The following is a 15215-nucleotide window of genomic DNA, read 5'->3' on the forward strand; positions in this document are numbered from 1 at the left end:
GATGCACATTTGACAAACGCAGTGTACATACTTGCTAATAATCCCTTTTTATTTGTCGTTATATACGTAAAAATGATACGCCAAAAAATAATAATTTCGTACTCACTCCAATTCCTATATTCACATTTGTTTTTCAGTGATTTTTTAAAGAATGTACCGGTATTTAAAAGACTAATTTAGAAACATGTTACATAAAGCATCCTTGTGCCAAAAGAGAATGCTCCCTGGACCAAATTATCGTTGAGATATCTATTGTCAATTGCTTTTATTTGCCAGTAGGCATTGACTGACGGGTATATAAGGACTGGCGCTCTTAGGGTGGAGGTCGGAGTTTGGGATGGCTCACAAGCAACAAGTTATACTAAATATGTTTAGGATTAGTATAAAACTGGCCTATGTCTTCTATAGTGGGCGGGACATAAGTAACATTCACCCAAAAATATAATACAAAGTGACTAAACTCACATCAGTGGTAACAAATTGTTTAAATTTTTTTATTTAATTTTTTAATTTGGTAGCTTTTAATGTTTATCGAATATCGAATGCTAAAAATGCTAATCGAACCATTACTTCCGCTGACCTTTTTTTTGCATATAATGTGTGATGGGTGGCCCCTATAATGCAAATCAGACTGAATCTGTGCGGATTCTAGGGTTCTAGATTTCTCAAAGGCATCTTGCAGTTCTAATGTAGAATTCTCTGATGTATATAATACGAGGACAAATCATTAATGAATGAGTCTCTTATATCTCATCTGGATACTTTTCAGCAGTAACATTCTTAAAATTGCAATATTTACCTAACTGTTTTAAAATTTGTAAATGCTGATCTATGGTTTCAATAAGATTTTTCCTTTTTCGTAATTAAAGAATATCTTCTGAAAACTTAATTTTTGACTTTATCGAATAAAGATTTCAAAACCGATATCACATCTGTACAGCTAATACACTCACTTATAAATTCATGAACTGAATAACTTACATGATTAATCAGCAACGACAGTTTATTTTGTTCTTCAGCGACTTTTGCTGCTGTTAGAAATCCTTCAATGTTTTTAGCCAATGTTTCCATTGTGTTGATGCTATGCTGGCTGAAGGTTCAGTACAGTATTGAATATCTCAGATTTAAAGAAACGTTCCATTCCATTAAAATTCCTTTTATTAAATTGAAATGTAATTTAAGACCTTATAAAAGGCTTTAATGAACAGAATGAATCATACAATATGGAGTTTACACATTTATAGATACTGACTTTGAATAACAAATACAAAGAATTACATTGCTATGTAACCTATTAACAACAGATTAGCCTATCTATTAAAATGATACATCAATAATCATATTACAGCTGTGCATTTGTTTGTTTTCTTTGAGAAGTCCAATTCTGATTGTTACTCCATTACCATCAAGAGAAAAAGGACTTATGTCGCATAAAACTTCAATAAGTGTATTTGACAAATGTAGGACTACTATTTACGCTGGATTGGATCATATCAAGATAGCAGTATGTGCATTGGTTTTGGCTCTACCTGATGTTCTGTAGCATGTTCTCTTTTATTCTGTACTCTTTGGTAATATGAATGCCACGCTGTTGCGTACGGGATAAAAAAAATTGGATCTATTACAGCAATATAATTCCAATAAAAGATTTTGTTCTGAAGTTTCCACATATCAGTACAGTTATGTACACTTAACGGCAAAAAGAATGGGCCGATAGAAATGCTAAATTCTATCATGTGGTTCACTAGTGTAAACGTAACTCACTGCAAGGCATTGTTGTGGTGTCTCTTCATTGAAAGTCGTCCGTCTATAATGTAGTAAACCTTACGAGCAGTGTGAGGCCCAGTGCACAGTGGGCCAGAATTCAAATTTAGTGGGAAAAAATTAAATAAGTATGGAATATAATGTTACATGATTCTGTTTTACTAAATAATGATTTCTAAGAGCTTATGGAATAATAATAAGCCAGTATGGGATGTTATCCGTAGTAATGAGCTATGAGTGCGAGTTTGAATAATTATTTTCATGGAGCCTACTAGGTACTTAATTATATCACTTGTTCTTTTTGTGAACTTATAGTTTTCAATATTCTCTAATAGGAGGAGTCATCGTCTGCATCATCGTCCTCCTTATCTTCCTTCCTCTTTCTCTTCCTCCTCCCCTCCTCCTCCTCCTCTTCCCCCTCCTCCTACTCCTCCTCTTCCTCCTCTTCCAGCTGCAGCTGCTCTTCGTCCGCTTCATCATCCTTCCCTCTTGTCACACGCACGTCTTCACTTGTACTGTAAGTATGGAGTTCCTTCAACATTTGTCGCACTTCAGCGGGAAAGGAATTCTTATTTTCTTAAAACGGATAAATACTTGATATGATAGGATAAGGAGTTACAAGAAGATGATTTAAAATATTCTACATTGTTTGAATTCGTGAAAATTTTCTTGAATAATCTTTACAGTACTTTCTAATGCTCTAATGTCTAGCTTCTTGGGCAAACCTATAGGTAACACTGCACATTGTATTTACGTTTGGTGACGTTCTCTATTAAAAATTGCAATGCTTTCTCTGGTGTATATGGTCTTGGTAAAGTAGGAGATTTATTATAGGCTATCTTATACTTTGATGCTCTTTTTGGAGTAATTTGTGGTGATTTGTTGTAGAACGTATGTTGCATCTTTTTTCCCTTAACCCCGCAAAGACAATTGAGTAGCTAGAACTAATTCACTTTAAGAACGCTGATCTTTCAGAGACCGTACCCTATATGTTTAATTCTTGTTTTCATGCCATTTTCTTCAAACAATTTTTGAGGTCTACCTACTCCTGAAACGGATGGAAATAAATCCTTGGACATTTGGCGAGTTTTTATTTATTGTAGAACTATTTGGGGAAATTAGATTATTTTTTTGAAATTGGGGACACATGAATTAAAGTTAAATTTTAATGGCAAGCAGAGTAATTATCTCATGCCTCCATGTTAAATTTTGTACCAGTGCACTTTATTTGAACCAGGTACCCAGCTTTGAAGCCGTTAGCCCTGTGAATTGACAGTGTATTTAATTCCCCTGTTAAAAGTTTCAGGTTTTACTAAAATATTGACAATAATTTATTAATGGAGAGAAGAAAGTGTCTGGACTAATCGGCCAGGCATGTGGGAAAAGTAGAGGGAAGGGAGAAGGATGTCCGTGGTCCATTGATTTCACTAACCATTCCGAATCTTTACGCAAAAACCTGTCCTTTTCCCTGGAGCACCGTTTCAAGCGTTTTTCTAAATTACTTCTAAATGTGCGCACAACTTTTTCGACACACCGTACAATATCCTTGGAACAATGTTGTATTTCTAATTTTGTCACTACGAAATCAGTGAGAGTTTGAGTAGACCCTTTTTCAGTAGTCAACACCTCGTTTAAGTCCAGCCGAGTCACAGTGGACTGGATATGGGGATCTACCTCTGAAATAAAAACGCAAATATAAGAAAAAGGCAAGCAAACGCAAGCAAATCTTAACTTTTGTAATAAACTGTAAGGATTGCTTTATAATCTGATGTAGATTTTAAGGTGACACCTGGTGCAACATTTTTTATATCTCTAATTTAAAATTAAGTAAAGACATAATTCCGCAATATTTTAAAGCTATGTTTAACACATCCCTGGTAATATTTCACGTATACAATTAAAGTATGAATAATGGAAATAGGAAGTACGAACCTTCTGTTAAAACTTCCATCACAGAAAGACACTTTTCTCCACATCAACAACCCACAGATCTCCCTCACATCACTACCGCCATAAACTGTCTGGCGCTCGGCGCTCGGGTTCTCAACACTTAGTGACTTTCAGCAGCCAGCCCTGTTGGCATTTCGCTCGGTATAAATTGATGGAATACAGATTTATGAAGATCAGTTATAGTACTTCGAGACTATATAGCGAGAAAACGTAATTTAAAACATTAAAAAATTCAATATTTTCCTGCTAGATTTGAATTCTGGCCCACTGTGCAGTGGTAAGAAGTCTGACATCCGTACCAGAGGTTGTGAGTTTGCCTTGCAGTATGGTAAAATTATTATTTTTTATTTTAATTTTTACTTAATTTATTAGTTTAAATGTGAAATGGCATTTGTTAACAAACTTCGATATGCCTGTCTTGTAAAAATATTATTGCCCATCACCTGTGGGCTATTAATAGGCGAGACTTGGCCTGTATAAACAAAAATACTTGTGTCACATCCTAAAAAACCGGACGCATATCAAAAACAAATAAATAATTAAATTAACAAAAACAAACAATTTTTTAATATATTAACAAGAAAAAGGCCTGTGGTGAGGACTAGTATCTCGTCCACAAACCACCTGTGTCAACAGCTGCCCTCATTCTGCACGGCATGGAGTCCACAATAGTATGGAATAGGTCTAAATTCTTGGCCATCTCCTCTCACACATCTAGAACTCTGTCCCACAATTCCTCAGGTGTCCGAACGGGTGGTTGTTCTGCCCAATTAGAGCATAGGATCCTTTTGACAGCAGCCCACAAATTTTGAATCGGATTCATATCTGGTGAATTTGGAGGCCAGTCGACTGGGTCGACATCACGCCTCCTCGTAAACCATCTTTGAATCTGGTTGGCGGTGTGTATCGGATGATTATCCTGCTGGAAGAAAAGTGTTCCTTCTGGATATCGTTTTTGGGTGGAAGGGATCATTACATTTGCCAAAATGTGTTTGTAGGCTTCTGCCGTAAACCGCCCGTGGATGCGTGCCAGAAGTCCTGCCCCATCATATGATATCCACCCCCAAGACGTGACCCTCATGCAACCCGACTTGTTTATTTGTCTCACGAAGCATTCATCTTTTCGGTGGCCATTCATACAATAAACTAGGGCAGTACTATTATTGCTATTGGAGACAATTACCTCGTCGGAGAAAATGACATTTCTCCAATCGAAGTCCTGTCAGAGAGTAACATACGCAGAATAACCTATGCGAACCAGGGCAGTGAGTTATTGTCTCTGTGCCATCTTCAAACATAATGACGAGGCAGAATGTTATATTAACAGATAGCAGTATTGCTTGAAAGAGAGAGGAAGGTTTATTATTTGTTAGAGTTTGGGCATATTCTAAGAGATATCATATTGCCACATAATTATAGCTTTGCGAGACACATATGATGGCAGATTTGTAATTAACAAAAAGATTAGGGGAGATTCGAACCTTGAGCTACTACTATCAACTTGTTCAATAGACCAATGCTGTAACGACTTACGCTACTGTGACTGTTAATATCGGTTTGGCATAATACGTGGTTTTCCTGTTCATATTCGCTCTGGTTGATTTTGTATTTATCAATTTTATTATTATTATTTCACTCTTCAAGGGCCCTGATGTATCTAGAATCAACCCGGCATTCAACTTTATTACATATTTTAGACTCTTAAACAAAATACAGCAAATTTAAATGGTGTAATTATGTGTTACCTGGTGAACTACGGCTTTGATGAGATGAGCATGTGCAATGTTATGTCTCTGGAACTTAGAAATTGTCAGCAGCTCATCATTCTTTTTGCCGCTAAGTGTACAAAGATACATAGCAACCACTATTTTGGTAAAGTAAGCCACATAAGCATTTTGAGAAACTTGCCATCTAGTATAAATTCTAAACATTTAGCTGTTCTGTCGGACACAAGATTTCACCAAGTAATTTAACTTTTGTTCATTAGCCTCACTTTTACTTGCTCACTCTGTACAAGAAAGAAGTTATTTAAACATACCTGGGTGTCCAATCAAGACCTTTCTTTCCTTTTCGTGCTTTTCGCGCATCTCTCTGCTTTTCTTCAAGACGAGTTTTCTCTGCTGCTGCACCGTCTATATCACCTTCTTCCAGTTTTCGTATATCTGGTCGAAGTCTGTGAAATAAAGGTAAAAAAAATTAGACGATTTTAACTTCACTATCAATTAAAAAAATAAGAACTCCATTAACATTTTTTTCTTACCTGCAGTCTGTAGGGCATAATCTGTTCTTCATGCCATCCTCCATTTCGTTCAAGGACATTGCAAACAGTGTGAACTGATAATACTGCAACAAAATGTTTTCTTATAACAAGAATAATTTTACAGAAATAATGTGTTGCTGTGACAGGTTTTTCAATTTTCAATTTAACAAGTTTAGTTACCAGCAAAATTAACCAAAAAATCGCTGGCACACTTATCTTTTATTTCAGAAAAACTTTTTTTAAAGTAGTTATGGATCCTTTACACAAAACTACAAAGTATTTTGCCTTAAATTTGAACAGTGTCTAAAATACGATGAGGCTAAAATTTTTATGATGCACTTTTTTTTTTTTTGACAAGGAAGCAATCAAATCTTTTACTTTTAACAATGAGATTAATTAAAGTTACATAGCCTAAGTGAGCATGGAGAAAAGAGGACGAGCATTTTGGGAGATATTTCTAGGTAATTTGTAATTTCAAATTTGTTTTTTGGCTTTCAATCTGAAACTTGACTCATAAACTAAAAACTGCTTATATTTTGTACCTGATGGTACAAAAACCACTTTACTCTAATTTGATAATCAGTGTGTGTGAATATGAAAAGGAATCAGTGTCAGTACCTACCTACCTATTAAGTTATTGCTATTTTTTTAATTATTTGATACGTTAAAACTTAATGTATCCTTTACTCTTTATTTATTATGAAAGATTTTTGTGACATCTTTCACCATCTTTTCACTAAGGCTAAAGGATACTAATGTCCTGTTACTGTTGCAGACAGCTGTATTGTTAACAGTTCGTCTTCTGCTTTAATTCAACAACTATCTCCCTTCTGGGGCCAATAAAAGGACTGTGAAGGATGAGCATAATGCATAAGTTTAAGTAAACGGTCGAAAAGGGCTCTAAAGGTTGCAGGTCATTATTTTCATCTTTTTCTTTAATACAACTCCGATTTATCATTACCTATCACAACTGTAAGCTACACAGCTGTACAGGACAATGTCTTGATATGAAACACAATGATCTAATGGCCTCAGAACATACAGTATGTTATAAATTTGAACCACGAATTTTACAGACTCTCAGAATCTTTTAATTGGTAAAATCGGTGAAATGAAACAGTGTTTCTCTCTTGTATGTGGAAGCAGGAGACAGTCAGTGAAAAATTCACCTATCTCTATTTCAGTTTTTGATACTTCTGCCTGACTAACAAGGAGATATTTTATACCTGAAAATTTTCTCAACAAATTGAAACAAGTCTTTAGCTGAAATATTTTCTTTTCAAATGGTCTCTGTAGACTGTGGACTGGTTTTGGCTGCAAGTCACTCTGTTCTGTCAACCACACCATCATAAGTGCTTTTTCCATTACTGGTGGCGAAGAAGTGTCATTTTGCATTTATGTCAAAATCATTTGTGTCATTAAGTAAATTGTCATTTATGGTTTGTTTTTGTATTGAGATGCACCACCATCACTGAAGTAAAAAAAAAACTTGTTTCTTATTTCAATCAGTCGATTTATTGGTTTTTGAAAGTACAAAATTTGCTTGTGACGTATCATATCAGCCACAATACATAAACAAATATATCGTACCAGTGATATCCTTGCATTGCATCTTGAACAAAGAACAAATAATTTCTGAAAAATTTATTACATACATTTTCTTTGAAATTTTCACAAATTACTGTATATGTTAACGTGACATACACCAAATGAAAGAGGAAATCCCTGAGTTTTAGGCTGGATGCAGACCAATCTAGCAAAGTTACTTTCGTCAAAAGCACTTTTGATCGAATTAAAAACATTTCTATTTTTGTACCTCAGTCATGCTATGGCAGAGGAAGAAGATAGTGTTGTGGTGCTATTGTACTATTTTGAATACGAAAACTAGTGTCTTATGCTAAATCCAAATAGTGAGAAAAGAGAAACGGAAAATACACTGCAGAATTTTCTTCAGGAAATGCAATGTGATGAAAATAAATTTCCATATATTACAAGATTATCTTTCTGTTTTTGATATCACTGTAAATCTCTTCAGCAGAAAAATAAGAAAATATATTAATTACAGAAAATGCCCCCTTAGTTATCCGATCTTATGTTGTACGACTTCTTTTGGAGATACATTAACGATGCTCATCTGCCACTGCTATCCACAACCCTGGAGTGGATGAGTTAAAATATCACATTGCTATGGAGTTAGTGACAATGGACATGCAGCAGTGAATATGGGAAGAATTCGACTATTGTCTCGACGTTGCTTGTGTAACTATGGGAAGTCACACAGGGACCTTATAACGTGAGAGACAAAACTTGGACAGTACTTCTTTTGACTGATGTATTACTAAATAATTAAGCTTACAAAATATCATTTGAAATCGGATGGATTATTCTGAATAAAATAATATGAGGTTTATGTTTTCATGTGTTATATTCAGAAGTAGACTTGGATATTCCACTGTGTGCTGAGACTTACCATCTCCAATGTTTCAGAACTAAATACAGGTTTCATCATCAGGGCAAATTGGTACCGGTACAACCTAAAGAGTCACCTACTCTGTTCAGCCCATTATGCCTGACTACTGCAAATAACTGGCCATCGTAATATTATACAATTTTGACCAATTATCTGGAATAGGCAGGTGTAACAACCTAACAGAGTAGATAACCTTTAAGACATGCCAATTTTCTCTCATAACAAAACTTATACGGAGTTCCGAAATGTTGAAGATATTAAGTTATAGCCTAGATCATATATGTAACAGATAACTCATTGCTATGTTAAAATCGGCAGCACTTTGAAGAGAACAACCGCCAGGATCGCCACCCATCCGCTATAAACGAACATGAGATGGCAGTACAGTCGCCAATGCAATTCAAATGGGAATTATGACGTGACTTCTGATGTAACAACTAGATGGCAGCGTAGTAAACCTGACAAAAGTTGTTCAAAGCCTATAAGGTCGACCTATCTGTCGTCACCTGAATGCAAGAACTAGGTAACTTGATTTTTCATACTGTATTTTGTTACATCGCCTATTTACTTATTTATTGCACTAAGAAATATGTCTCGTTTTCTTTTACCTATTTGTTATATTGAAAAATAGATGTTGCTGGTATCGTTCGATCAGTTACCTAGTTCTTGCATTCAGGCGACGATATAATCTAGGGTTATAGTTATAAAAGTCTATATCTGAACACATTTACTGTGAAAGTCTCTATGAGTAAGAAACATACCATTATAATTATTTGAAAATTTAAATTCAGATGTTAGAAATAGGCAAGCATAACAGGCTCAACAGAGTACGCGACCAATCTACCCTGATGATGGAACATGTACGTAGTTTCAAAGCATTGCAGATGTTGAGTTGTAGCACATGGTGGAATACCCAAAAGTCTCTTCTGAATTCTGAATAACTAGGCCTATGTCTAAATTATGAGGAGAGAAAACAGACTGAAAATTTTAACTTACATAAAGAATTACATTACTTACAACTCTGTCAATTTTTATTAATCGTTTGCTTTGTCAATATTAGGCATATGGAACTATATTACAATATTAGATAAGAATTCTGCAAATACTGTTTCAAGAGATAATTCAGCTGGATTATAGACATTAAACTTTCCCTAAATGTTTTAATCACTCAAAGAGTCTATGCTCTATACATCAGCCTATCATTTCTTGAAAACCTAATTTTGTATTCAGGCCATTTATTTAAAATTATATCAGCTTTCAATGAGATATAAAACTCAGCTGTAATATTTAATTTGTTGATTTTTGTATGGACCAACCTACTGCAAAAATATTAAAGTGGTATTATACTGGTACCGGTTATTAACTCACAATATGTGATGCTAAAATTTTCATATTAATAAAGATGGAATGTCATGGAGACTAAAAACAGGAGTTATGCTTTGAGGTGAGTCAAATATAGACAAAGTAAATATGGTAACTAACCTCTGCACTTCGTTCTGGTCTAGGATCAGCTTCCCACAAAGTAACAGAATTGGGTATATCTATGGAATAGGTAGAGTCACATTTGGGAAGTTCTCCTTCTGCCACATCTGGTACAGGGCATCCTTCATCTATACTGTTTACACCCTAATAAGAGATGAAAAAAAAAAAAAAAACATACAGATATTAACGTAAGATCTCTAGCTTTTGAATGCACAATGAAATTGTATCAATATAAATTATGGTTCACTGAATTTATGATGTTGTACTTTTATTTTTAGGTTGGAAATTCTTAATGTCAACTTGTTGTAATTTAAAGTGAAATTTATTCTCTTTGTATGTCATTGAAAGAACATGTAGAACCCATCTGATATATCTGTACTGGTACCCTTTAGGAGTGATAGTACTCTGTGTATGTCCGTGTGTAAATGTGGAAGGGACATTGAAAAGAAACAAGCAACAACGCATGCATAATCAGAATCAACAAGTTTATTAAAATCGTTCTATTATTATAGATGGTCACCATGAACAAACTGCATAACGTTAACCTTCTAGTACCAATATTAAAATCAACAATAACGAAGAACATTTGGAACATATCCTCTTGAACTGCCCTGTCCCAAACATCCATAGAACTAATCTAAAATCTCCACTTCCTGTAATCTTGGACAATTCTCTCCAATATATACTCAATACATCTCATTTCTGGAATATGGCTGCTGAAATATACAACCAGCATCGTGCTTTTTACCCATCATTTGTAAGAAGAGGAAATTCATAGTGAAACATAGTGGAACACGTGTTGTCAGCAAATAGCTGGATACACTACGAAGATAGATAGAAATCATTAGTTGCCATACCTGCTGCTAGCAAATAAGCAGTATATTTAGACTAAGTTCGATACCACAACACTTAATGTGTAATTACATTCTCTATATATTTCCTTTGAAACAGGTTAGCAACTTAGAACCAGCCTGCATAAGCAGAAGAAAAAACTCCTTAATTGTGCAATTTAATGTGTTTATTCTTACAAAATATGTTGGAAATATCACTCCACAGCATTGCATTCTTGTGTTTGAGTAATCATATTGAAATACACTTGACGCAAAATGGCATAATTAATTGCCTGAATAGTATTACTTCCAATATTCACCTGCAGTTAGTTGGCTCATAAACTCACAAATCACATAAACATTGAACTCTCACTTAAATACTGAAAGGGTCCACAAAATAAACAAAAGGCACTTCATCCATTATGATACATATGTTCATCATTACAGCAGACAAAACTAGTACGGTATAATTAACTATAAACACTAGCAGGAACTATTGGAAGTTATGAAATTGTTCTGGATTCTGCCCCAAGGGTTCACTGCAATAACAGAAACAACAGAGCCAACATTTGAAAAAAGAAAATGAGCGAATGAGAGTAATACGAATTAAAAAGGTGCATGACTTGTGACAGCAGTACACCAATGTTTGTAACAAGGTTAGAGAGGGCTAGATGAGGGGTTAGCTAAGTGACACACCGAGGTCTGTGACAGAACCAAGTTCTGTTACATTGGTACTGTTGCAGGTAGGCAGAGGTATGCGACAGGGTTAGATGAGGAATCTATTCTATTAGTCCTCCATCAGGGAACAGCAAGAGCTGGACCTGTCCTCGCATGCAGGCTCATTGTACTACTCGAGATGGAATGGTGTGCATGCCTTAAGACCTCCCGCTTTACAGATCGCCCTGTGCACCACCTTCAAAGTCCTATACAGCCTACACAATCCCTTTAACCTTCTGCATAGGCCTCACTGCAGTTCCTCATCCCTGGTCCCATGAGTCCAGTAGAGAGCCCATGGTGCATAGCACTACCACCAGAAACGAATGACCACAAATCCTCGGGGGTCCAGGTTCACTGGCAGTCTGCAGCTGACTCTACATTGGAGCAAGCCCGAGATATAGGAAATAAACGGAGATGATGATGATGATGATGATGATGATGATGATGATGATGATGATGAAAGAGGAAAAGTGTAATTATGATGGCAGAATGAATTCGAGGTCCAATGCCGAAAGTTACCCAGCAATTCTGCTTCAATTGGTTGAGGGGAACATTTCGGAAAAACCTCAACCAGGTAGGTAACTTGTTCCAATCAGGATTTAAACCCAAGCCCACTTGTTTCACATTCAGACGTGCTGTTACTCCACAGCTGCGGACAGGAATTAGCTAAGTTAAGGTTACCACTTTTGTTTCATAATTTTCGGGGACAGATATCGACATATTTATGAAAAAACTACTTATAAGATTTCTGTTAGTTTGCCAGTCACTTGTATTGTTTTCATACAATTTATAGAATATACTGATTTTATTTACACACTAAAATATTTATTCCACTTCCTTACTATTTAAACTATCAGTATTTTTCACAAGAATACAGTTTTTAAGCAGGTCTTCTCTGGATCCCAATTTCTTCAGCAAATTCCTAAGAAGTCGTGTTGAAGTTGGCTCGAACGGTTTCCAAACTCATTCTGGATTTTTTGGGATGCCCACCTCTCTCCATTGAAGCATTACTTTCGGAAAGACACAGAAGTAGTTGAATCAACTTTTGGAGTTGTGTAAAGCGAAGTACTTTCTCAGAGACAATTTAAAAACATTTCGCCCCATTTTGAGCAAAGAGTAGCATTTTCTTCATTTCACTTTGATATCTTTCTGAAGTCACACATTTCTTCAAGCATAAAAAATTTCGTCAAATAAATTACCTTTATCCAGATCAAGTCCATCTACAATGACTCTTAAAATTTTTCTCTTTTTGAAGAAGAACTCAGCAACATACATTTCATAGATATGTTATCCTGTGAATGAATAATCCAGGCAGTGAGATATTCATCAGCATTTTCATAAAGTTCACAAGAAATACTGAGAATTCTATTGCAGAATAAGAACCACTTCTTCTAAAGATGCCAAAAGTAGCTTAATTGATAATGGAATAAATTTCTCTTCTTTCTTGGAGTTCAATTTTTCTATTAACCTTGATAACAATATAGAAGAATTGACTGCAGTTACGTCCTCACCTTCAGTTTTGATGTCTTCATGAAAAAATAGCGAAGTTTCATTACCAAAATTCACCCACAGTAATATGTAAGGATCATTAAATCATATTAACAATTAACACTGAAAATTCGGGAATACCTAGGACCATGTTATTAAACCCAGGCACATTTCGAAGACGAATTTTGCCTGAGGAAAAAACGCAAAATTCGGGGACTGTCTCCAAAAAATGGGTAACCTTAAGCTAAGGACAGGCCGAAGTTTGTGAAATGTAGGTCGAGATATACCTTTCATCTACAACAGTCTTCTTGAAATGGCTGGCATGAAGTCACTAATTAAAAATTAAAAATAAATACAGCAGAGTGACCCTCTTGAAGAATTTACTTACACAAGATTGAGTGAAGTTTGCCTTGAATATGTGCTTTGCGAAACAACCCTCGAAATGTTGCTTCCTGCAACTGAAAACTAGAATTGAATATTTCCAGGATAATCACTTTCTCTCAATATTTTGTGTGTGCACAGTCATGTGTTCGCCTAGCAAGCATCTCAGATTTTCTATGTATATTTGACCATTCTCTGCCATATCCACAAGCTCCACCAAGTGATTTATGAAAGTTTGAGTATGTCTTTGTTCTGGAGGGTATTATGCGCCTTCCAGCAAAGAAATGAGACCAATATGCTGTCACATCCAAAATATGCTATCATTCTCGATAACTCTACTCTGTATGAACTGCAGCAATGAACTGTTGCACAGTATGCACTGCATAAGTTGGCAATGCTCGAAAAGTGGTATAAGATGTCTGAACATTTGCTGTTATTGCATAGGAATCTGTCTTCTGGAAAAGTTCTTCCTATGTAAGAAACCATACTATATGGGAAAGATGGGCATACAGCTCTCCCAGTGTTCAGACGTCATCTTTACAGAACCTTTCATAGGATATTTGTCATTTCATGATTTTTTTCGTGTGCCATGGTATTGCTTACAACAGCTCAAGGTATCAGTACCATAACTGTAAGATATAATTTACCAAAAGAAGCACCATTTCCTCTTTTATAATTTCCATTTTTCCTTTAACAACTTTATTGTGTACTCCAAATAATATAGAGTACAGTAGTAAAGACATGGTTTTACTTTCTGGCACCCAATACTTTCCACACAGAATAAAATAGAACTATTCACCTGTTGCATATAGTAATGAATGGATGTATCATCACCATATTGTCCACATCAATCATTATGGACAGATTGTTAATTATCTCCCCTGGCACTAAAAATGTTTTTCTGCTTATACGGTCCAGAATTTCAAACACCCACTATCCAGAAATTTTCACCTGGACCTCCTATCTTAACATGGTGGTGGTAAAGTACGAGTATTTCTGTAGAATTACCCAGTGGTCCCATGATACAATTACCAGAAGCATTACATCATACCCCGATTTTCTAATTGTTAAGTTGTTTTGTCATGCAGTAGGTGAGGATTTTCTATGGATCTGTACCTGGGCTTTTCTGAATTGACATGTCCAGATAGACAAAACCGTTCTACAGAATGTAATTCACGTTCAACGATTTTGTTTTGAAGCTAGTGACAGTAATTCAAATGCCTCACCTTGCCTATCTCCTTCAATTTATTATTGTTGTAGGCTACACGTGTTATAACTTATAAGATATGGTTTCAAATTTAATACATGTAGTACCTCACAGCAATTCTCTGTTGATATCCGCCATGGGCTCTGCAGTAGTCCCAACAGAAGGTTCTATTCCATTTTGCATTTGTTGCAGATCCTGTAGTTCCTATGTCATTTTTAATCAAGTCTTGTACGAAGAACCTACTTGCATCAGGAAACTTATCAGAAAACATTTCCCATGTGTCCTTGAAGAATCCTGAATGCACATAAGCTTCGATGGTGAATTTTACGTTAGGATTAGCTGTCCCCTCATTTAACGCACACTAACCTCATCACATTTCTCGATCTCCCGTCACCTAGCTATCTAACCCACTGTAACCTTATCAAAGATCTCGGCCTGCTGTTAGTCATTCCCGCATCTAACTTCATCACAATCCTCGGTGTCTTGTTACTTATCTATCTCCTCATCTTACCCACTATAACCTTGCCACAGCATTCGGCCTCCTGTCACTTAGTATCTCTCTTTTCATCTTTCAGATGTCGCCACTACTGTTACTCCTATTACATAGTGGTGTACCAGAACTTATAATTAAATGCACAATCGTTTCTTGCTGAGAATGTCATGTTG

At 35.7% G+C, this 15215-nt stretch overlaps 1 protein-coding gene and 1 long non-coding RNA gene across 8 annotated transcripts in view; one reads left to right on the forward strand and one right to left on the reverse strand.

Annotated features, from left to right (window-relative positions):
* The window catches only part of LOC138705046 (uncharacterized), a 132682-nt gene that overhangs the window by 69550 nt on the left and 47917 nt on the right, over nucleotides 1-15215 (forward strand). The gene's annotated exons all lie outside the window — the stretch shown is intronic.
* Nucleotides 1-15215, reverse strand: part of LOC138705045 (oxysterol-binding protein-related protein 2) — a 692509-nt gene that overhangs the window by 20741 nt on the left and 656553 nt on the right. For 3 of the 7 annotated variants that reach the window (XM_069833613.1, XM_069833610.1, XM_069833616.1), the window contains 3 exons: nucleotides 9927-10070; nucleotides 5975-6057; nucleotides 5753-5887 (listed from right to left, as the gene is read on the reverse strand). In XM_069833613.1, the coding sequence (XP_069689714.1) occupies nucleotides 5753-5887; nucleotides 5975-6057; nucleotides 9927-10070 (362 nt within the window). The other 4 variants (XR_011333553.1, XM_069833611.1, XM_069833612.1 and 1 more) reach the window with 4 other exon arrangements.

The sequence above is a fragment of the Periplaneta americana genome, chromosome 8 (assembly GCF_040183065.1).
Source record: "Periplaneta americana isolate PAMFEO1 chromosome 8, P.americana_PAMFEO1_priV1, whole genome shotgun sequence".
Lineage (NCBI taxonomy): Eukaryota > Metazoa > Arthropoda > Insecta > Blattodea > Blattidae > Periplaneta > Periplaneta americana.